Source organism: Agelaius phoeniceus, chromosome 13, assembly GCF_051311805.1.
Source record: "Agelaius phoeniceus isolate bAgePho1 chromosome 13, bAgePho1.hap1, whole genome shotgun sequence".
In the NCBI taxonomy this organism is placed as follows: Eukaryota; Metazoa; Chordata; class Aves; order Passeriformes; family Icteridae; genus Agelaius; species Agelaius phoeniceus.
Window position 1 is genome coordinate 118014 of NC_135277.1, and position 25361 is coordinate 143374.

At 40.3% G+C, this 25361-nt stretch overlaps 1 protein-coding gene across 2 annotated transcripts in view; it reads right to left on the bottom strand.

Moving 5' to 3' along the window:
• Positions 1–25015, bottom strand: part of IQGAP1 (IQ motif containing GTPase activating protein 1) — a 54253-nt gene extending 29238 nt beyond the window's left edge. The window contains exons 1-14 of one of the 2 annotated variants that reach the window (XR_013184095.1): positions 24592–25015; positions 22701–22800; positions 10690–10846; positions 10240–10317; positions 8484–8560; positions 7057–7124; positions 5885–5998; positions 5314–5492; positions 4564–4654; positions 3897–4060; positions 2800–2884; positions 1573–1736; positions 1045–1205; positions 391–515 (exon numbers count right to left, since the gene is read on the bottom strand). Coding sequence is in view for 1 of the 2 variants with exons in the window: in XM_054642082.2 (XP_054498057.1) it covers positions 391–515; positions 1045–1205; positions 1573–1736; positions 2800–2884; positions 3897–4060; positions 4564–4654; positions 5314–5492; positions 5885–5998; positions 7057–7124; positions 8484–8560; positions 10240–10317; positions 10690–10846; positions 22701–22800; positions 24592–24643 (1615 nt within the window). In the remaining variant the exon portion in view is untranslated. The remainder of the gene's footprint in view (positions 1–390; positions 516–1044; positions 1206–1572; positions 1737–2799; positions 2885–3896; positions 4061–4563; positions 4655–5313; positions 5493–5884; positions 5999–7056; positions 7125–8483; positions 8561–10239; positions 10318–10689; positions 10847–22700; positions 22801–24591) is intronic. The other variant, XM_054642082.2, reaches the window with a different exon arrangement.
• Between the last annotated feature and the right edge of the window lie 346 nt (positions 25016–25361).

The following is a 25361-nucleotide window of genomic DNA, read 5'->3' on the forward strand; positions in this document are numbered from 1 at the left end:
CTGCCACCTTTGGTCCAGCAGCAGGGCCAGATGAAGCCAGGCAGGACACATCCCGAAACATTCGGGGCTTAATATTTAATAAAACCAGACAATGCATTTCCAATCCAAAAAGGGTAGAAATTTACACTGGAAGTATTAATAAACAGCTTTGAAATACTGACATCAATACCACAAACACAACAGACTGCCTGATCTCTCCATCAACAAAAAGTCCTGCAATTAAGACTTTCGTATAACAGAACACCAAGTCTTCTTCACAACTAAGATCTTCCTAGATATCTAATGCATAACACAACTACAAGTCAATCAATAATTTTTGGATTGACATCTAATTTTAGCACTCCTTATAAGCTACAATCAGTCTACCATGAATTAAACAGAAAAACCTACTTTCATGTTCTTCATGCACAACTTGATTCACATGATCAACACATGATTGGATATCATTCCATGTGATAAATTCATTTCCTTCTGCACTTCTTTCAGCTTTCAGCTTCACCAAATCATCAATGTATCTGTCAGAAAACAAAACCCAAATCCAGTAAACATGACATTGCAACAAGCTGCTCAGGGAGCACACAACCCAGCACTGAGAACTGCACACTAAGTGGGAGAGGTAACATGAGAGTTGAAATTGAAAATGGGGAGAAAGAGAAATGCTTGTGTGTGTGAAGGATATCAGCACAAATGTGAAGTAGGTTCAAACAGACAAAATTGCCAAACAGAAAAAAGCACTGAAACGCTGAGTAAGAGTCCAGGGCAAAGAAAATGGGTGAGCTGGCGTAAGTACTACTGACAACCTAATGGTATTACAGCATGATTTTAATGTGAAATCCACGAGAAAGCACTGAAAGACCGCACAGGAATCAGACCAATAAGAAACAGTAATCGCAAGAACAAGATGCAAGAGATAGCAGAGATTAAATCCATACTGTAACAAATGATGTAGAAATCATGTAAAATTTAAGAGAAGGAACAGAAAATTCATGAAGCCACAGAGCAGATGCACCATCAAGGACAGCTACAATTCCTTGAATTACTCACCTCTGCGAGTTCTCATCCTCAATGTTTGTAAGGCCTGTGACAGGACTGCTCAGTTGTTTCCACACTGTGTTCATATCCCCTGAATCCAAAGCCCTGTTAATCAGGGCCACAGAAGACAGCATCTCTACAGCAACAGACAGTTCTGGATGGGTGAGGTGACCCTGCATACAAAGAGGACAATAAATTAATTCTATTCACTCTATACAAACTATTGCTGCACACAGAGAACAATGGAGTAGTTGTCAGAACAGACATGTAACAAGGCAAATTGACATCCTCTAAGACAAAGTAGAAAGGTGAGTATCATAAACAAAGCTAGATCACTAAGTAAGAGACTGAGGTAAAGTCTTACAAGGCCGATCAGATCAAGATCAAAGGATTAAACCACATCAGAACAGACTGAACACCAAAGCAGTTCTGGGAAGACTCAGGACAGGTTTGTTCCAGAGAACGCATTTAGGAAAACAGACAAGGTAGACCCAGTGACCCATGCCAACTTTCAGAAATAACAGAGAAGGTGATACTTACTTCAGGGCTCTGTTGCTGTAAGGTGGCCAGCTCCCTTTGGTAAAGATCTGCAGCAAATGTATAAACCTCTGGTAACTGGGCCTCTGGATTCATCATTTCTGCCACAGTCTTCTCAGCATCACCCATTCGAATTGCTGAATTAATTTTGGCTACTGCTGCTAGTTCTAGTAATTCAAAGAGCATAAAAAATGAGGAAGGCAAACAGCTGGGACTCCCATAATACTTACTAGCACTTTCATTTTACTCAAATACTTAACTAGAGAAAGAATAATACCCAAACGGCAAGGAAAGAGCCAAACTCTCAGATCCATACACCCCCTACACTAGGTTAGCTAGTCTTCCATTACTGAAGACCATTAAAACACACAATGTTCATATTTAATACTAGTTCACCTTTTTGTCTGGTTATCAAGGTACTGTTTTACCATTTCAGGATTCTGATAGTAAGAAGCCTCATTGCAAATTTTTGGATGGGTGAATCATACCGATTTTCTCTTCCTTTCTACCTCTATCCTGCTCAAGGCAGTAACACAGGCACTCCATAGTGGGTACATGCTGGCTAACTTAAAACACCACAAGAAGGTAAACAAATGTGGACTTCCATGCCTAACAAATAAGGTACTTCAAAGGTAGCTGCCTACTTAATTCAGCATTCGCTATTTTCCTCTTGTATTCTAAATCCTCTCTCCTTCAATCTCTGTTACTCTCCTTTCTACCTATCCCAAAGCAAATTGCTCCCGGACAGTAAGAGAGCCCTGTGTGGTCTCAGAAGCATCTATCAAAAAACAATCAGCAAATTATCGGCATTTTATTTGCTACCTGATGTTTGGAAACAGTAATGGCTCTATAGATCAGTGTGTATGATCAGCAGATAAACCTATCTTTCACATCTCTTTCAGCAATCCAGATTTTCTTCACAGATTCACAGCATAAAAATTCATAAAAGTATTCTATAAAAAGAGGTTATTTCAGATGGATGCAAAAATTCAATGTTTCTTAATTCAAATTAATGTTTTAATGCTGTTATCTCCAGCCACGTTGTAAGAGCCGGATAAAAGACACTGCAAATAATTAGGGCAACCAACTCTCTTTCATGTTCTTAGCAGCTGTAAAATACTTAAAGAACATCCACAATGACCATTCATAATAGACCCAAATACTGTGCTGCCTCATTTTCTTGATCACATCCACAGTGACTTTGCTACAATAATTTGTGCTGATCCTTACTTTGCTGGTACTGTTGTGCTGCCCTGTTAGCAGCATCCACTCCCAGCTGCAACTCTTCCTTCTGCAGAGGACCTGTAAGGCCAGCCTAAAGAAAAAACAGAAACTGTAAGGGTGAAACAATGTCAAGTTAATTTCAATTACCTCAATAAAAATACTCCACTTGAACTTAAACCAGAAAGAATATACATAAGGAAATAAGAAATTACTCACCAGATTCTCAGTTCAGGTGCTGAAAGATTGTATGTGTACAACCTGATCTTTTTTATATCACAACTGCAGTCCCATGGACATAGCAATAAAAGGCAAGATTGCTTCCAAAGTGATAACATACTTAAGACAAAAGGCACAACTTTGAGGGAAAAGGCTCCCTGTACATGAGCTGTGTGCTGGAGTGAGACTAGCAATTGTGCAGTTTGGCATGAAACAATCCACTAAGTAATGTTACGTTTTACCTCTGAGCAACTATAGAGTTAGCAGAACATCAAAATGGAGAACATGCAGCTTTGGCTTATACATACACACTTCTTGGACTATTATGATACTACACAAATACAAACAGAAAAGAAGTAGGTGGACTTTAATAACTTGGGTAGCATCACAGAATCATTGAAGCTGAAAAAGACCCTTAGGAGCATTGAGTCCAACCGTACAGCTAATACTGCCAAATCCACCACTAAACCATGTCCCTAAGCACCATGCCTTCAAGCGGTCTATGATAGTATTCTCCATAGTGAAAGTAGTTCAGGTTTATCTGATAGGTGTTTATAAAACACACATATTCACATTATTTGTGCACTGACAATAGCAAAATGAGGGAGGACACACCTTAATTTTAATAGTTCTATACACACACAAGTTGGCAGTTTAAGGTTTGGTCTATTATATGTACACCTACATATAAAAATTATACTGGCCTTTCACATGCAGAGATAAAGCCTAAATAATAGGCTTACTCAATGCTTCCATCTCTTAACACTGACTTTTTCTAGACAATACTAAACCATAATGCAGGTATATACCAAGTGATTAGTACACAGTTGTATGGTGAAAGGCAGGGAAAAACCTCACAAATCAGGGTAATCTATACTTTTCCATACCTCCTGTTTCTGTTGTCTATCACACAAGAACTGCTTGAAATACCAGTCGCAATTTTCTTGTAGCAATCCTCGAAGTCCCAGTGCTGGTGTTGCCAAAGCCTCATACAGTGCTAATGCATCTCCTCGTTCCAAAGCCAGGTCAATCTTTGATATGGCTGCATGTGCTAGCAACAGTAAAACAGAGTCTTGAGAAAGTGCCATGGTTTACACAACCTACCACTCAGAAGTAAATACTCTTAGACCTCATAGACAGCAAGTTATGTATGTAATCCAAAAGGAACACTTCCAGAATCAATTATGAAGTCAATTATGAATTATTAGCCTGAAAAACAGGCTATTAAATGGCATGCACTATTCAGGATGAAGAATTGAAGGGCTCAGCAACATCGACAGTCCATTTCCAAAAGGAAGGGTAACAGAACTCGTAGTGAATTAAGCTTACAACTATGTACTAATAATGACTAAAAAAAAACAAAACGAGACCAAAACCAGCTAACAACAACAAAACCACACAACTGAAGAAAACCAAAACACCCCACCACTAAAACAACCCACAATAACAAGGGAACTGTCTTGAAATTTTGTCAGCATTACAGAAAAAGAGGAGCACAGGTATCATTTTGAAGTATTCTTTTAATTAACACTATTAGTATAACATTACACTTACTGTTCACTTTATTGATGTTTCCCTGAATCTCAGCTTGAGTCAGAAGTTCTTCATACACATCTCTCTCTCTATCTGAACTTTCTGAGGCAATCTGAAGATGAAATGAAAACTAATCAGGGTTTCTACAGCTTCCTTCTCCCTTACAGACCTTCTAACTGAAAAGGTCAGGAAGGGTAAATGTTGACCCATATAGAGCTGTGATAGGCCATACATACACTACCTCTACATATGCAAAAAGAAGCCCTAGACATAAATACATTTGGAGTAACTATAGTCAAACTCTGATACAGACAGCTTAGAACCATCTTATTTCAATCTAATGGCTCTACTGAACACACAGTAGAGCTCCAGAACACAGAAAGCAGTACACAGAGGTAGGCATGTATTATACAGTGTTCTAAAGCAACATGGACCACCTTCAGCATCAGTCAGTTTTGCTCATCATTTCATTGTTAGAAAAACGTATCTGTGAAAACAGAAGAATTCATTCCCAACATAAAAACGCTGACAGGAATTCTGTATCTATGCAGTCCATATTTCAGACAGCCAAACAGACTAATGCAGTTAACTCTTGCCTGTTTTCTGCAAGAAGATAGGTTACTGGGGAACATAACAGAATGCCAGGAGGAATAAATCCACCCAAGACCACACATACATGACCTTAACACACATTCAGCAAATTCCCCACAGTTTACACTGCAATACAACATAGCAACACATGCAAATTGTTTGAAAGAAGAACTGAGCTACCCTATTTTTAGCATTGTCCATCTTGTCTTGCTTTGCTCTGTAGAGTGTGGCTTGGTAAGTGGATTCCAGTTGATCATCCAGATTTATTAGCATAGCATTAGGGTTCTTCATTGCTGTAAGAGTGTCAGCTGGAACCTGACGGTCAATTGCTTCATTAATGGCAATGACAGCAGCATGCACTGAAAAACAAGCCACAGCCTGCCAGTTAGTCCCAAATAAAACAGCACTGTTAAAAATCAAGAAATACAGAATCCCTTATTTGAAAAGAGCAGAAAAATCATCTGAAAATTAACTGGAAAGCAAAAGAATTATCAAAGTATATCTCATTTCATCATGGCTTTGTGTTTTGAAAAAAATAGCAGCCTAATTTCTAATTACAATATTTTAAGTAGTCAAATCATCATGCTCCAGAAAAAAGAAAAATACACAAGGGAAAGAATAAAAACATCTTCCCAGTTTTGGAAAAGGCCTATCAGAAAGACTGTACTAGCCTTAAAACCTGCAGCATTAAAACCAGCACTTAAATGATCTGCTGATTTGAATAAGCAAACAAGATGCCATTTTTCCTTACATGCAGCTTCATCCACAGAAAGTTCATTTGCAAGAATTCCTCCAATCTTGCTGAAGGCAGGCATCTGAATGCCATACTTCTCCAGTTCAAGCCTCATATTACTGATTTCCTCCTCTGAAACATATGTTAAATTAGTGTTACATGGCATTATCATTAACAATCCATTAGCACTGTAGTACTAACTGCTGCTAAAAAAAATAGGACAGTTACAACAGATGACAATTATTATTTAAATAATACTTTGAATGTAACTCAGTAAGTGAAACAAAATAAATGAAAATGCTAAGACATTTTGCACACTCTCCTAAAATCTACATTTCTCCCAGAAACTCATACAGGAGTATTCTGTAGCTTTTCTTATTAGAAAACAATGCAAGAACTCTCATGAGGAGCTGGAAACCGACTCCATTCTGAGGTACCTCAACTGTGGTTGCCAACAGGTCAGGAAAACACACAGGCAGTAGTTTAAGATATTCTTTTTCCCCACAAACAGGCTACACCGAGAGAAGCGAATGCAGTGCGTCAACACATGCGGTTGCTAAATATCACACAACTCTAAAAGACAGTTAAGAGTTTAGCATTTTATAAGTATAATCAACAACCAATTTGCAGGGAAATAAAGTTTATACACCTTTTAAACCAGATGCGTGCCCTCAGGCAAGAGCTCACTAATGCAAAACAGAGAATTTGACATTTTTACAAAATTAAGGAAGTGAAACTTTGAGGAGGTGTGTGGGCACAATAACTTTGTGCTGCCATCTCCTGCAACAGATCAGCTGTCAAACACTTCTTCAGCTGATGGCACCTCTAAACTGTCACAGGAGGTCAGAACCATGTACTAAGTTCCAAACTGAAAACTCTCCCAAGGAGATGGATGCAAGGCTTAAGCATCTTACAACAGTGACAAAAAAATTAAGACGTTACTTGTGAAATAAATGTTTACAGTACAATAAATGAAGCAATGACTGTCTAACTGCCTGTCTCGGAAGCTGGCAAATGAAGTTCTTTTTCTTAAATTACTAAAACTCCTCACAGCCATTAATTTATAATTTTATTTACATTAAGGATATCACAGCAACAATCCTTTAAAATTGACTTAAACAAGCATTCAATAACTGATCTAGAAGGGTATGAGATGAAGGTAGCATATATAAGTGCTGGGGTTTTTTTACCTGTGAAGTCAACCTTGCCATACAAATCCTGAATCTGAGGGGCAAGACCCAGTTTAAAAAGGTACAGGCTAGAAAATAAAAGAAGCAAATAATTAGAACTAGGCATTTTTCCTTGTGGTTCTGGCAATGATACAGTTTTAGGAGATACAGATGCAAGGAGAGGTAAGCCAATATAATAGCTCATAATCACCAAGAGAGTGAGCTGACTCTTCCCTTCCCCCCTTAGTGGAATGTAACTGGCCCACCACTATGAAGTCTTCACAGAATAACAGAATGGTTGAGGCTAGAAGGGCACTCTCAAGTTTGTCTTGTTCAAGCTCCCTTTTCAAACCAGGTCACATAGAATCAAGTTCCCCAGGATCATGTCAGATGGCTTTTGAGGATCAAAACAGTGGAGACCTCACATTTCAGAGCAACCTGTGCCACTCCTTGGTCAATCTCACAGATAAATTTCCTGATGTTAAGAGGGACTCTCCTGTGGTTCAGACTATGCCATTTGCCTCTTATCACATCATGGGACATCACTGAGAAGAGCCTGGCTTCTCCTTTGCATCCTCCCTTCAGATAGCTGCACACATTGTTGAGATTCCCATGGCACTATATGTTATATAAGATGAATAGTCCCAACTGTCTCAGCCTGTCCTGATAGGAGAGATCCTCTAGTCCATTAAGCATCTTAGTGACCTTTCCTTAAACTCTCTCCAGCTGCTTTGTGTCTCTCTTATGCTGGAGAGCCCAGAACTGGACACAGGACTGCAGGTGTGGCATCTCTAATAGCAAAGTATTCACTGGGCTGATTTGGCTCACTAAAATGGGGTTAATGTATTCACCTGCAGCCTGATGAGAAATGGAATCGCTACAAAGGAGGGATGAACCCATACAGCTGCAGAAACATGGGTCTGGGAAAAGAAAACCAACTCCTACTTTCTGCCTGTCATGTTAGCTCAACACAGATCACAGAATCACAGAAAGGCTTGGGTTGGAAGGGACCTTAAAGATCATCTACTTTCAACTCATCCCACTGCCACAGGCAGGGACACCTTCCACTATCCCAGGCTAAAGTCCAACCTGGCCTTGAACACTTCCAGGGATGGGACAGCCAAAGCTTCTCTGGGTAATCTGTGCCAGTGCCTTACTATCTTCTTGGTTAAACAATGTCTAGCTCTGCCTCAGACAGCAGAGAGGGTGGGAACCAGAATGAAAAGGTAATAATCTCAATATACTTGACTGGCTTTTTTCCTTCAGAATCTGATTTGGCCACTGCCGTAGGCAAAATATTGGCTCAATGGATCTTTGCTGACCTGATGAGATTGTTCTGCTAGAAGATTTGCCCTCATCCAGCCTTCAGTTCAGCTCTCTTTCCTGTCACGTTTCAGCTTTGCAGAAAGATTTCAGAAGCAATCAGATTTCTGTCTAGTATTCCTTACCTGAGTGCATGAATACAATAGATACAGCGTGGCATGTTCTTGCGATCATAGATATCTGTTGTTTCTGGGTAGAATATCTAAAGATAAAACAAAGGTAGCAGTCTGAATTATACTCACTCTATACAGCCAAATCACATCAGCTCAATTCTTCCACATTACACTAGAGAAACAGCTCATGGAACACAATTCTTCAAGCTTCTCTGCCCTGGACCAATGTTTCTCCTAATGAAGTGTCAATGCTTCCTTTTGTTTCCAATACCCAAATCAGAGCTGCCCTTTTCCTGCCAAGTTCTACATATGTGAATGGGCAGAAGCTTTCTTTTGTGTGTATACCAAGATACTGACTGGGTCATGAGGTATTAGCAAGGACTTCAGTGAAAGCCAAAGGATGAAAAAAAAGACAGGAGAAGAGAGAAAACAGAATTTTGTTTGGATTAAATATGGTTGTGAAACAAGAGGAGAGACAGTTTCAAAGGGAAACTGGAAACCCAGACCAGCACTCAGTTTTCCAGAATTTTCTGGAATCCCAGACCAGCACTAAGGTGCTCTGCATACTATATTTTCAGTTAGCTGGACCCAAAAGCTTTCAAACACAAAGCCTTCAAAGTTTAACAAATGACATTTCAACTATTTCAGAAGTCCTGATTTATTGTAACATAATAAAGTATGTTATTTTCCAGCTATTTGAAGGTTCCTTGCTGTTGCCTATGAGAACAAAATAGCACTGCTCTTTCTGTAAAGGCAAGAGCAACTGAATGACCCTTAATTCCACAGCATCAGTTCCCTGGCTGTTCTGCATGGTAAAATACTTAAAGCACCAGTATCTCATGTAAATGTACTGAACCCCAACCTAGTTTCCTCAACATCTTCTCACATATTTACTTCCACCCAAAGCCTAATGCATCTGAAAAATCTTACCTCATACCTGGCACTTAATGCCCCTCCGTCTAAATCACTCTTTTCTTTTTACCTAACCGCTCTAACAGCATATTTCAGTATTTTCTAATACAAAATGTGTTTCTGTAAGATCATCATAGATCCCAGGAAAGCTCAACTAGTAAATCACAGCAAGTTATTTAAAAATCTTTGCCAAAACCCAAGTGTTCAATTTGCAAGTACATATGCAAAGAAAACATGCATCAACTTAAACTACACAATGCCAGTTTTGGTGAGACTATGCATAACATCGCTACAAAAAAACTTGACTATCAGCCTAATGCTACCACAGTTCCATACATTTTCAGGCAACTGTGTTTATTAGCTCTGAAAAGTTTATCTGGCCATTTCTCTAGTCGAGTCAATAATTTATACTTGATTAAGCCACACCAGGAACATTTTCAACTTGACGTGAAAATTTAACAGGAAAGTCTAAAGAAACAGAGAACATACTATTTTCTGTTGTGCTGCTATGTTTAGCATTGATTTCTAAAAAAACTTTCACAATCAAACTGTCACCTGGATACTGCTCAAAAGAATGCATGGCAAGAACCACATATTGCAGATATTATGCAAGATGAGTAATATCGGGGATATGGTACACAGGGATAAATTATTTTGCTCCTAGTCATTCTCACACATGTAGCAGAATGAAATCTTTCAGCAAGTTTTAGGAGAGAGTTTCTATAGGTACACAAATCTAGAAATTTAAGAATTAACTAGAGTAAGTGTGCTTTTTTTTGTAACAGTAAATGCTTCCACAGAATGCAAAGCTTTTCTGAGATTATTTATTTATTTGTATGTACAAGACAGAAGTTACCTTGGGGAGACCAATCTCAGACATGGCATTCAGCCACTGGATCACATTATCTGTGTGTCGGAAGTGGAGACCAGTTGCCTGAAATAAAAACCAGCAGAAACAAGAGGGAGGGCACTTAGAAACAAAATATCACAGCTGTCAAGAAAAGCAACGAGTTTCATTAACACAGATAGTGAAAACAGCACTTTTGCAAGAAAGAAGTCCAAAGTCTTCTATAAACACTCATATTGACTGTTTACAAGAAATTATTTTACCTAAGTGCAAGCTTAGAGATAAAGCTAAGAGTCCACCCACCCCCAATGTAACCATTGTTCTAGAACGAAGGTAGAGTTTCTCAGGTAAGACTAATACAAATTAACTTCACGCTTATTTTCTCATAGTATTTCCATGCGTACATATTCCCATTTTAGATGTCTACCTAAACAAGTATCCATGATCAACAGCACTCACCTTATACCTAGTCTGTTCCCTGTCATAGATTTTCTTCACAGAAACTACTTTAGGGGAGAAAAAGTTTCCAAGTTTTGCCAGGTAGACTCCATTTCTCAATCCTTCTTCCAGCTCTGTTGTGGCAGGAAGCTCCTCATTCAAACAAGCCTCCATCCATCTGGAAGTGCAAAAACAACAAAGTTGGTCATATTAATACATTTCTAATTTGTGAACAAAATCCCATGCCAAACAACTCTCATGCTGCTGCTGCTGTCATACTCAAGCATACTATTCACTTAGCACTAGGGGTTGAAAACAGATATAACACTAACACAGAGTGGCATCATTAAAATGCTAGTCGGTAACACTTCAGAGGAAATATTAAGGAGAAGAGTTCACAGTTCATCAGCCAGAGTTTCAAAAGTAAAAAAATCATCTTCATGTTTCTCCTTCAGCCCATGACTTAGTTTGTACTGGTCTACAGATAGTGTGGCCATCCTGTCCTTTTAACTAACTTAACTTAAATCTTCCCCTTGTACCAGTTTATCTCACAAGCATTTCTTTACTCTCATAAAGTATTTGCTAGTTATTTCAGGACTTTGTGCCACTTACTCAAGCTCTTTTAAATGATCTCACAGAGAGGCCCTACAATGTTCACAGAATCATAGAACGGTTTGAGTCAGAAAGGACCTGAAGGCCTTTTTCATTCCAACCCTCTGCTATAAGCAGGAATACCTTCCACTGGACAAAGTTGCTCAGACCATCCAAGACTGGTCCTGAACACTTACAGGGATAGGGCAAGCCACAATTTCCTGGGCAAACTGCTCCAGGTGCCTCAACACCCACACAGTAAAGAATTTTTCCCCTTATATCGAATCTAAACCTACCCTCTTTCAGTTCAATGATGATGTTCAAAAGTCTATCTTCCTATATGTCTTCTCCCATCCTACTATTATATTTCAAAAACAGGGAAAAAAACATGGAACAGGCATTCCACATTTTCCCTTATATTGTTGCCTTCCATCTCATCTAATGGTATCACAGACCTCATGACAAAAATAAAGACTACAGCAAAACATTTTGAAAAAAATCACTGTTCTCAAAACAGAGGTGCATCTTGGTATTTTTTCTATACAAGCTACTGGAGGCTGTAAACTGCAAGCTCAGCTACAGTTTCACCTGAAGATGACCTGCTACCTGACTGCTCTAGTCTCTAAAAAAGGGACCTGCACAACCACAGGCCACTTTCTAAAGTGTCTTACTCAGACCATGCCTCACTTGCAGCTGAACTCTAAAGCTCTTACAGGACTTGGACCAATTAAGATCACAGAAAGGCGACTTTCAAGACAACAGGGGTCCAAAATAGCAACAGTCCATACTACAAAACGGAGCTGACAGTATAAGGTAAACAAAGTTAATAATTTGGCTTACAGGGATTATAAACCCACATTACTGGCACTGATCTGAAACACAAGCAAGTAGTTGATCCTGCTGCAACCCAGTGCACTTTAAATCCCAAATGAGACAGCACTGCCCTGTGGACTGCAGCCTGAGCCCAGGAAAAAGGTGGGGCTTGCAACCTAAAGCAGGACCTGGAAAGTAGTGTTTACCAGGAAGAAAAGGTTTCTGGAAACACCTGGAAAATATCTATACATAAACTACAAAAAGAAACTCAGTTCTTCTTAAAACTACTGTTTTTCCAGGTTTTGCCGCTTTCCTCTCAAAACTGAGTTGCTCTTGAATATTAAGTTCTAGAAAAATGCACATACTAACTGAATATGTGATAAACATGACATAAGTTTAAAAATTCTGGACTATTATCAAAAAGATACTGTCACTTGCATGCCACAGACCATTAGAACCAAAGATTCCTGAGAGGACACAGAGCTACTCAGATGTTGATAAGAGTCCAAATCATAGCAACAGTTTTCACAACACCTTCCCAACTACCTTACCGGGAAAACAAAAAAAAAACCACCAAAAAACATCCACTTTCTTCAGATTACAAGACCTAAAGTAAGTAGAAGGGACATGTGACCAAACAATTTAATTAGTACCTTATGGAAGGACACAGAGGCAGTGAGTTTTGTCTGTCTCCATAACGAAAGATAAATGGCCCATAATTAGAACATAAGCTATCTCAATGTACTCATACCTGTTTCAACAGGTTCTTAGGTGGGTGTTATTATAACTACAAAACTAGAGCAATTTACATACAGTAATGTTCCTGCTCGGTGTAGCATTGCTTAACCATTTGCTAAGCCAGAGGACAAAGCTATGTTTTCAGAAAATATCATTCAGTACCTTTTATATTTAAAAGCTCACATACTTGTATTAAAATTAACACCTGTCATCCTTAAAAGGCAGAAATACATGTGGAATTTCCAGAAGAATGAGACAAATACATTTCTCAATGAGCAGGGAACCCAGCTGATGGGCAACAACCTCTACTCCTTTTCAACGTTAGGCATTAGAACAATATGCCATCAATAAGCTTTTTGCAGAAACTTTCAATTATTTTCTGCTACTTGTTTCCACTATGCTCCCTCCCTCTCACCAGTACAGAAAACAATGTTCAACCCAGAATTATTTTTTCAATCAAGTTTCATCACATGACTGCATAGATAATACTGGACTTACAATTTTACTGAAGCTAGCTCTAAATAAAGTAGTAAGTGCACCTTTCCAATCAGTTAGTCATAGTGTTACAAAATCCCCCTCCTAGAAAAAGATTCTTGAATACCTACATGCAGCTACTACCATCAACTGCAATTTAGAGCCAGGCTTTCCTGACAAGACATGACAATGAAAAGGTAACATCAGGTATTGTTGGGCAGCCAGTCTCTCAAGTAACATTGTCTTCAAGCTTTCAAAGGAAACACTGCTCCATTACCAAGGACTGGAAAAAAAATAACATCATCATCTCAACTAGCAACTTTTTTATTCTCCCACAATATGGCGTTATTGAGAGTTATGACAAATTCACACAAATGTGTCCTTATGTTTGAAAAGTATCATAGGTGTAATTCAACCAGAACTGGAGTTTAGACACAGCAAAAACTTAACACTGATCATATGCCATACCTTTTGCTCTTTCACTTGTGAAAATGTTGAGTCTGGCTAAACCTGAGACAATTGAAATAGTGTGGAAAATAAATAAAAAGCCACTCTTTTCCTCTCAGACTGATTATAGACAAGCCTGAGGAAGTAGAACTAGCAAACCATCTCTCCAGAAACTGTTGCAAATTAAATAAACAAAAATACTAGAGCAGAAAATTTTAAAAATGGAAAAAGACTCTACGGAAGGCTGCTCATTTCATGACAGGACTACCATGCAGTATGTTCCAGCACAAAAAGAAAACAGAGCACGGCACACAAAATACAGAAGGCATCAATAGTTAAAAAAAGTGATTTTATCCACCAATGAGGAAAGCTCACTTCTTGGTCATCATTAAGTAGCAATAATTTCCAAGTAAAACTAATTATTTGAAGGGGCCAGAAATACAAATAACATTTTCTAACCTTTAATTCTCCTACCATTTCAAACACAGACCTAGCCAGGGACATTTTTCAACTCTGAGATGACACAGTGGCCCAACACACCATCTAAGTCTGCATCTGGTGGTCAGTTCCACTGTGCAGGCCTCAAGAGTGACATTATATCACTTCCAGCAAATAAGAACTCTAAGAAGATAAAGTATGTAACCTTGACACATCATACTGAAGAATAACTGGTACAATTTGTATCAGTACCAACACTGTTGGTTGAAGCTCAGTTCCACATCACATTCTGCTTACTGAATACCTCACCAGTTTCATTAGCAGGAAAGATGCACACAGAACCTCCATGTGAACTTCTGAGTCACTAGTTTGAGAGCACTGGCCACAGAGTTTCTGATCGTAGGTCACAATCATGTGAGTCTTCTCTTTGTAAGCATGTCAGTGCCACAGCAGCACTTCTTTGCTTCCAGCGTTCCCCTACCAACCACATTTCAGAAGGTCATTGTCTTCTTCTTCAAGAAGTGTATGCTCCATTTCCCCCTGAATGAGGAAACGGAGGGAGACCAGAGGGGCACAGAGCTTAACTCTCTTTCCAGGTGCATATATGACTGTTAGTCTCTGATCTTCATAACACTGTCTATATACCATACCAATGTATTTTAATTAGGAAAACAAGCCTACCTAAGTTTGTGCTTTAACAACATAGTTAGATTGCCTTAAACATCTCCTTCTCACAACCATGAAACAGGCAGGCTATTTGCCCAAAATCACATTCTTCAAAGACATTTTCAACACGTGATTTCCATGCACATGCTCAGACTGTGAGTACAAATTCTTGAAATGAGGTCATTTTTGTGCACTTTTGAAGTGCCTGGAGCATCAGTAAAATCAATACTGGATACCTTTGTGGTACAACTCTACCAAATATCACAGTGCTAATGCAAAAGTTCCTAAAGTTGTCTAGTCAGGGCTAAAAAAAAAAAAAAGCATAAAACATATAATAATAGTTTTGCTCACAAGAAAATAAATGAAAAATTTGTTCTTGATATGCCAAAGTTGGTATGAAAACCTGCAGCAGTAAAGACCCAGACATATTCCAATACTTCAGTTTTTGGTAGTTACTTAGCCAGATTCACAATTCCAGGACAGCTACATTTTGAGCAAGAAAGACCTGTAACATGATCAACCTGTTCCTGTGTTGAAAACTACATTTATTTATGTGGAAAGTAGTTTGTTTCACAGGATTTATGACATACAGTAAATAATATAAACCTCCTTAAGTAATAGTTTGTGATAGCATCTTATTCTTCATGTGGCTGCTGTAACAGGAGAATTTGGCAAAAATCTTAAGAGATGGCAGAAAATATACAAGAGGTCAGAACTCTGACAAATGGAGTTTCAGTGATCACAGTATAACCATCAGTCAGAAGCTGGAAATGAGATGGTGAATAATGCTAGCCTGCCATTTAATTCCTACTACAAAAATGACAAATTATGTCACACAATGACTTACAGCATACTAAGCATTCCATTCAGAACAACAAAACCTCAATAAAGAAAAACTGTCTCCCTTTCCCTAACTCCCCAATGGATTTGCTCACCCTCAGGGTCCATATTTGTATAATACATCAACTTTTTTTACCCGCCTTGTCTAGCACCCAACACTGACACAATTTAAAGCGTTATCATCTTTTGCCTGAGAACTCATCCTACAGAAACAAGGCTCATAAAAGAAGACTAAGGGACACCAGCACGTTCCAGACAGCAGGTGTCCTATCTAAAGGAAGGTACCAACAATACTTATTTAGAATTCCACTCTTCAAAGATCATAATCACATCCCAGGGAAGGGTGGAGGGAAGAGGAGCACAGGAAGGCTTTCACAGTGGTGCAACAATCAACATCCTGGGAAACAAGATCGCCATCAAGAGATACAATGTTCAAGATCAGTCCCTTAAAGTCTTCCAAAGCGCGTAAATCCAAAATCACACTTGTTAACTCAGAGGACTTTGCTCATATCAGTATGACACATTGTCAGGTACCTTTACAACCATTAAAATTACACCAGTAATTACTATAAAACTATCAGGATTGTAAATTGACTTATTCTATTGAACTATATGTGTTTACTAAAACACATTTGACTGCTGATTGGTCTATTTCTAACCCTCCATTCCTCTACCAAAAGCATCATTCTTAATTTCACTTTCAACTCAAATAGCTTTGAAAAATCTAACAAGCCAAAATAGAAATTTAGTTTTTTGTTACTTGCCCCAGAAAAGAAAAAGCTCTTGCTCAAGCAGGAAAAGGATGTTCAAGCTATCCACCCAGGAGAGGGCCATTACGCCTGGCCCAACAAGGATCAGGAGGTCCAGGACCTGTTGCCCTGACAAGGAGGGTGACCAGTCATCAAGTTCTCCTCACAGCTTCTGCACATTTTCTCAGCTGGCAACCAGATGGAGAATTTACAGGTTACAGATAAGGATAAACCTTTCCATACCTTTTGATAGTAAACAGCGATGACTATCTCTGTCCAGTACCACCTCCATGATTCACCAGCATTTGTTCACTATGCTCTGCCTTCAAAGGGGGTCTAGCGAAACCAAACATGCTGGGATCTGGATGACTAGCAGCTGATCCAGGCATTGTTAAAGACAATTCATTCCAACTGTTGCACATCGTGCCTTCACATCTAGATGCTTCTGTTTGTGATCGTTTAGTCCTTCTTCTAATGCAATTCCCCAGAAATGTACCAAGGAAAAGATGCATGGCTGCTGTAGCACCACAGCAGAGGAAAAAGTGGTGAGAGCAAAAGGGCAGCACCTTTTTTCTTTTCCCAACAGTATCTGCATTAACCACCCAAAAGAACGTACAAGACTATGGCCTGAAAATTTTTTCACTGCTCACTACTGCAACACCACAGGTATGGCATTTTTTTGACTAACCATACTATTCATTTTATTGAAAGATGAAGATTCCCATACTCCAGCAGATCATTCATATGTAGAGGCAATCTCAAATATTTTTACTGCAGTTACAAATGTAGACTTGGCAGGCATTCTCACAGATGGTTAAGAAGAGAAAACTTGTAAGACAGCCTCAGCTCTTCATCCAGTTCACCTGAACAAGGGCACTAGACAGCCATGGAAAAAACCCCAACAAAAACTTCTCCTCAAAATAACTCATTCTACCAGCTCTAAACAAATCAAGGAATCACCTCAAAAGATGAAAGAAAGATTTCTCAGAGAGTTAACAATGGCAAAGTAGAATAAATGTATCACATCAGGAGTGTTATCCTCCAGAAAAGTAGGTGGATATTTAAATGCCTTTCAGTAAGGTTTGTACAGATGGAGAGCTAGGAAAACAAGTACTAGCCACAGCTAAAAGAACATTCTCATTATCCACACAGGCATTTTCAGTTCAAAGATACAAGAGAGCAAGAAATAATTGAGTAGCATATGTCAGATTTTTCCCAGTGATTGATGTACTTTTCCTGGCAACATGCAGCTGAACCAAAGACAATACTGATACTCTGTCATTAAAATCTTTCCCTCTACTACTCCCCATCTCCTTAAAAGTAAATATGAGGTTCCTCTTTGCTCCCTTGCAAACACTACCATAAACCTGTAAAAATTCTCTTAGCTGCTCTTGCTGATGAGGATACTGCTGCACTTGCCATGTCTGCCAAAAAAGATTGATCATTTGTCCTGGAGAGCTTTCAGATGAGTACCGAGCCCACAGTCAAGAGGAACGTAATTATCAAACACACAGAAATCTTTTTCAAGATAATTGCCTTGATCATTTAGCATTAGAAACTAAATAGGCCTAAATGCCTGGAAGCTACAACATCACTGAAGTTATCACTCCTCAAGACCAACTTGATTTCTTGTAAATAAGGGTTATGAAGAAGCAGTCCACAGTACTTAATAGCCGAGAACTGTTAGTAACATCTGTTTGCTTTGGTTATTTTGGGCTGCTTTCTCCTTACATTATACACAGTACTCCTTCAGAAAGCACCTTCCAAGAAGAAAAATCCTGGTCTCTGAACAAACAGTTGTTTCTTTCTTCCTTGCCTGCTGTTCATTACCATTCCCAGTGAGTCATAAAAGAAGTATCTGAAGTAAGGCAAAGATGGTGGTACTCCACCACTGTCCTTTCTGTACCTCTCTCCACCCACTTCTCAGAAAAAATAGTCCTGAATGTGCATTCCAAGTCACTTCCAGTCCAGACAGCCACTCCCTGCAACTGCATGAGGTCACACGAAACAGAACAGGATCTGTAGAGAAATACCTCAAGTCCAAACAGGAGCTGATAAAAGCCCAAATAAAGCAGTAAGAGCTAAGTAGGAGTTACTTCAACTTATAACTAGTGATAATAAAATATTGTCTATGAATACTCCTGGTTTACAATCTAACACGACACTTGCATTGTGTCTGAGAGAAGCAGAAAACAAACAAAAAAACCCACCACAAAACAACACATGTGAAAAACCAATCCAAACAACCAACCCAAAACCAGTATCTGACCCAATCTCCAAGTGGAAACATTGATGAAGGATATTATAGTAAAACACCCTGACTTCTAGAAAAGGACCACAAAAATCAGGTCTCAGGCTGCTTCTATTAAGACAAATATACCCTTACCCTTCTGTGAGAATGAGCTGGCAACAGAACAGAGTATATTTTTGCAGTTTTATCTGCACTGCCACAGCTTTTCTATTAATTACTGTGATTTGGAAACAGGGAAAAACAAAAAAACAAAACCAAACCAAAACAAAACAAAAAGTAAAGCAATCCAAACAAACAAACAAAAGAACATGGAAAAGAAAATTTGAAGTATTAAACAACACTTATTAATAAAGCCATTTTTCTTCAAGAATGAGGCACCTGGCCCACACATAGTAGAGGAATCCCTCTATTCACGATCTTCATTTTAACTCCAAATTTCATTTTACTCTTTCACAATCTTGAGCAACTTAGGGAAGCAGAGTGTAACTTTCTCCAACTAGCAAGAATTAATTCCTGTTTCACAAGACTGTTGCACATTATTAACTGAAATAAAAAACTACTAAATAACAATAGAAAAACAGTGACAGTCAAAAAAGACCAATCAAACAACTCTAATAATGCTTCTGATGTATGCTCATTAGCAGACAGGTCTTGCAAACAGCTATAAATTGCCATAAATAGAGTACAGAAGTGCCCGAAGTTACACTGCACATGGGCCATCACATCAAACAGATCAGAAATTCAAACTTTTCTAAATTTTTTACTTCAGTACTAAATTAGGTGCTAGCCAATTATAATCTTACTGTCTTCTAACAACTAAAAAAACCCACTTTGCTTCTAGATTCCATCCGTTGCTCGGTTAAAGGGCTAGCAAGCCTCTAACAATGCTAATACAATGCTAATCAGCATGTTGTTAACCACATGATTTTACTTGTCTTTATGTTGTAGAAGAAAAAATAAATACAAACTACAGTGTTTGAATGCAATACTATACTGTAATAATATAGCATGATTACAGGGAAGAGGAGAGGAGTCACCAACTGCTGCTCTTCAGCTGCCTCCCACCCTGCCTTGGCTACCATCACCTTTACAACATTCACCTTTCCAGCTTCTGAGCGTGACACAGAGTACACCAGCTACCTTCCTTGGCTCTTAGGTCCTCCTCTTCTCCTTAGAGATATAATTTCCAATCTGACATTCTCTCACCACGAAGAAAGATTATTAGCCCTCTCACAGCTCAGAGGGACTGTAATCAATAGAACAAGAAAAAGGCCACACTATCTAATTCAGATGCTACGTCTCAGTTACACTACTGGCAAAGAACTCAAATATAGAAAATCTCAGATCAAGGGCATTAATTTCAAACACACTGATCTCTTATAGTTCTTGTTTAATTGCTTCTGCTAAATAAACTCCTTACCAACAAAGCAGCCAAGAGCCCTCTTCTAGACTGCACTAGTAGCAATAAATAAAACTCGAAGGGCAATTTACAAAATAACTTCTCAGGAAGGAAAAAAAAATTCCTGGAAATAGACAGTGAACTCAAGCCTTTGCTCTCCCTTGTGTATCTTAATTATTAAACTCAGAAGTCTGCTCCCCCCTCCTGGAGCAGATTTAATCTTTAACTCCTATGTTAAGTGATACGGCCTTCTCTATAGGAATCAGGAACTCCCACTCACATATACATGAATAGCCTGTATGCCACTAAGCAAACATGAGTTATGGGTTGGATAAGGGTTGAGGCTCTCCAAGCAGACCTTCCACTTCAAAAATATGTGCTCCTACTGCCAAGGTGGATACAAGGAAGGCTGTACACTTGCCTTTAGAGCAGCACAGCTGTTTCTTCATTCTTTACAAAACATACTGGCTACCGCTAGGCATTATTTGAAACATCTCAATGCTCACCCTGAGACAAGAGTGAACACTTCTTTTTTCTGACGAGGTGTGGCAAAAATCAAATGCCCAGCTGCTCAACCTCATCAACATCAAGACAACACTCAGAAGCACAGACAAGATCACTAAGAACTTCGGAGTCAAAGCTGATTTATTTAAAGAGTAAGTACCCATGATTAAGCAAGAGCTAGACGAAAATATTAAAGCTGTTATTGTAAAATGTATTTTTGCCTGAGGTGGTTTTTGGTTTTTTTGCAGACCTGAGCATGGAATTCAAGTGGGAATCAGCACCTCCTCTAGCATTTACTCCGAGGTTGAATGCAGGAAGAACCTACAAGTGAAGGATCTGGGGCTCCTTCAAGCTTGGACAATTACTACAGTGCAACTCATCTCTTCCTGTTTGCCCCGTATTTGCTGCTAGACTTTGGATTCAAAGGGAAGGAGTTATTTTGAAACACAGTCAGATCTTGCTTTCTACTTCAAACTTCATTCAAGTCTGTATGGAAGGAAAATTATTATCTACTAGTAACTAAGCAGTCTCTGCGAACTTACAACAGTGATAACTCTCATAAAGCTCCTAAAGGACTACAGCATAAACTGCGTGCTCCCTGTCCCTTCAAAAATATATTATAAATTCTTGGTAAAATTAAAGTCCTGGAATTCAATCCTTTATATTCCGCCAGCAGAACTGAGTTTGAACTTGTACAAACTCAGTACTTCCTCCTCAGTAAAATCACTACAGCTGAACATGCCTGCCTTGCTAAGGAAGAATGACACAGATTTATACAAAATTCATCACCCAGTCAGGGAAAATAAGAATAAAAGTTATTTCAATATTTTAAACAAAAATCAGGAAAAATCTAATTCAGCAAGATTGAGTGAAGGGTAACACTCAGGAAAACACAACAGACTATATAAATAAAAGATGAGAAACAAATGTCAGCAGCACAACTTCAAGGTGACAACTCAGCAAAACTCTACTATACATGAAAAAGCAGATACCATGCAATAATGTATGATACTACCAAATCCGTTGGAGTATACAAAATAATCATTGCACTTTTGTAAGTATGCCCACTAAGGCCCTGTTGGAAAAGTTTTCTCTCTTTTGGCAGTGAACTTCCAGAAAGATACTGAGTGCCCAGAAAGCAGTCTGAGCAACCCAGGGAAAAGTACTACAGATCTATTAAATAGATGGATGCATGGAGAAATATGCAAGAATCGAGGTCTCAGTGTGCAAGGAATATACACTGTTACAATTTAAATTTGTAAAAGGTTTCAGTTAAGAGGAAGGGAGTAACTGTTTTTCATGTGCACTGCTAAGCCAGGAGGCAATATTGCACCAGACATATACAAGTTAGACAACGCTTTTGGGTTTAGAATTAAGAGTTAGACAGGGTTAAGGGACAACGGACTTTTTATCTTGGTATCTAATAAGGATTTTTATGGTGCAATAATTCACCAAGGTGGACTAGACCAAAATGTACACACACAGTAGATCATGTATACAATTTTACGGACTTTGTAAATTAGTATATTTAAAAATTATGCTCCACTGAGAGGTTTAAATGAACAGTGTGACATTTTCTTATCTTCAAGTATTTTCCCCCAGATGGACTTAATTTTAGTTTACAGGACATGTTTTAGAGGGAGTCTTGTTTTTTCAAGATATCATAAGATTTTTTGGCCTCCAAGTGCAAGGCCTTCAGGATGTTTGGTCTTCTGGCTTAATAGAATACCAGAATAGAATATGCTAAGATATTAGATTTAAAGAATTACAAGTATGCATGTTAAGAGTATTGAGAATATGTAAGTGGTATGTATATAAAAAGAAAAGGTAAAAAATCATCATAGCATTAGGAGAACCCATCCAGTGCTAGGAATAACAGAACAGCTACAGAGCCCTTGTCATGAACTCTTTGAGAACCTTAGAAATACACATCAGAGGTCGGTTGGTTTTTTTGGGGAGGAAGGGAGTTTCTTTGATTTTTTTGATTGGTTGTTCTTTCTAGCAAAACTATATAGCCACTAAGAAACCAAGACAAGAGGTAAGATGCATCCAAATTATTCCCCATACCAAAGGTCACATCTTCTTTTACAGCACCAGCAGTTTCAAAATCAATTATTCTCACCTCTTTGCTTCCTCCAAATGACAAAGGTATTCATAGGCTACATTCTGGCGTCGCCTTTCATCCATTTCCTCTGCTGTTAACCTCTCATTATCCAAGACGGCTGAAAATAAACAAAACACAGCCCTCAGATGGTTGAAGATTGAATGTAATGGAACAGGCACATCAAAAATCAGATCCAACCTCTCCCACAGAAATTCATCACAGTTGGGTTTTTTTCATTCAGAAAACTAAGGATATAATGACTTTGATCTAATGTTCTTTACTAGCAAGAGAAAACTCTCCATTTCCTTATCCTTGTCACATAAATTTGCCAGATTCCTTCTTCCCGATTTCTCAAATTGACTGCATCCCTCTGACAATTTCTTAGAAACAATCCTTTATTTTCTTATTTTCTTCTAGCTTTGCCTTTGTCTTCCTCAAAAGCACATCAGTGACCACTTGTCTCCTCACCTATCCTCCAATTTTGATGCAAAAGATTAAGGAAGGACACAAATACATATTCACATCATATAATCCCTTCTATATCTTTATAGTCCACCTCTAAAACAAGGTGGAAATGCTACTCACATTCCCTATATGGAAGGGAATCATTCAGATTCCCAACCTGCATGCCATCTTCAGATCATGCTGAAGATATACATAGGGGTAATATGCCTAAATCTTCTAGATTCTGTGTGTTCAAAGCCTCAGTGAAAAAGTCTTCTCTTCCCATACTTACATCTCATGTCAAAAAAAGAAGAAAAACCTACAGATTTTAGGTTTTATGAACCAATTTGACAAATAGGAAATATCTCATACTGTTATTAAGCAAAGGTTAGCTTATACCTAAAATAACTTCAACAACAATGTGCAGTGCACTTGTGAGACCCCAGCAGGAACACTGCATCCAGGTCTGGCATCCTCAGCACAAAACCTGCTACAGCACATCCAGAGGGCAACAAAGATGCTCTGGGGGCTGGAACCCCTCTCCCAAAACGGCAGGCAGAGACAGCAGGGGTTGCTCAGCATGGAGAAGGCTCCGGGGATACTTCGCTGTGGCCTTTCAGTACTTAAAAGTACTGAAAAGGAGGCTTATAAAAGGAAGACAGCAATACTGATGGGACAAGGGGGAACCGTTTTAAACTAGAAGTGGAGAGATTTAGACCAGATGATAGGGAGAAATTCTTGAACCAAGAAGATAGTGAGGCATTGGCACGGGGTGCTCAGAGCTGTGGCGACCCCATCCCTGGAAGTGTTAAAAGACCAGGTCCGACTGACAGCCGCCTACAACATCGCCCCTCCACAGCACCACGTTTTCCTCCACCGTTGATCATTTTTGACGCAGTATCGTAGCACAGGCGAGCCCACGCGTCGGACGCCAAGATCCTCCCTCTCCACCGCAAGCTCACGACAAGGCAGTCGTGGGACAAGGCAAGTCCGATGGGAGCGGTGTTTCGCCCGGCAAATGGGGTGTGGTCGCCAAAATCGGCGGGAAGGCGGAAGGCAGGGCCGCCCCCGCCCCGCCCGCGGCGGACATCTTGGGCGAGGCGCAGGGCTCGCCCGCGGCAGACGACGGCGACACAGCCGTGGGACGCCCCGTCGCTGCTCATCCACTGCCTTCTCTCAGCACTCCTCTCTAGCACTCAGGAGGACCGTCGAGCTCTGACGAGCTCCCGCGCGGCACACCGCCCCTCTCGCGGGAGGCGCAGCTCGCCGGGGCCCGCGAGGAGAGCCGGCGGGGCGCACCGCGCCCGCGGGGCAGTCCCGGAGCCCGGACCCCGCGGCTGCCCCCATGCCTGCGGTGACCAAGCCTCTCCTTCCAGTGCTGGACGCTGGAAGGCACGGACAGGTCGGGCTGGGCGTCGCTTGGCGGCCACGCGGATTCCCAGACCCCCGGGGTCCCGGTACTCACAGCCATAGTGGGGCCGGGACACGGCCAGCCCGTCCACGTCCTCCGCCGCCATGGCGCTGCGCTGGGCCGGGGCTAGCGGGAGCAGGGCGCGGCTGTTCCTCTTCCTGCCGCACCGGGTGTGGCGGGGGAGGAGTCGCCCCTCCGCGCTCTCTCTCCCTCTCCCCGCCCTGGCCGCACCCTAGACGCCCCCGCCACCTTCGGCCGCCGCTGGAGAGAAACGACGAGTTGCGCAGTCCCCCTCCGGCCGGACCCAGCCCCCAGCCTAGCTCGGCCCATCCCGTAAACCTGAAGGACCCGGCTTGGCCGACTTGTCCCTCCCTCTCACAGGGCCAGCGCCCTAGCCCTGAATCTTCCTGTTAGGCTCATTCCTAACACCCAGCTAAGCTCTCAAACTCCGCCAGCATATGCGGGACAACCCAGGTCAAACTGGTCATGACCCACGTCTTACCTTCTCAGCCCTCCCAGCCCAGCCATGTGCGCCCAGCCCATGTGAGCCCCACTGTGTGCAGTGCAGCCTCATCAGCTCAGCCTCCACGGCCCGGCTGCCTCCCACATGCTGCTTTGCCTAAGCCCTCTTGTCCTGCCAGGTTCCCCAGCTGCATTGCCCTTCACAGTAACAAAACGTGGCCTTGCTGGAAGCAGCCATACCTTTCCATCTAAACATCTCTACTGACCAAACCGTGGTAACTCACCTGAAATGTCAGCCACAAGTGGAAGCAGAGTGCCCAAACACCAATAGCAATATCCAGAAGCACTGCCACAGGAGAATC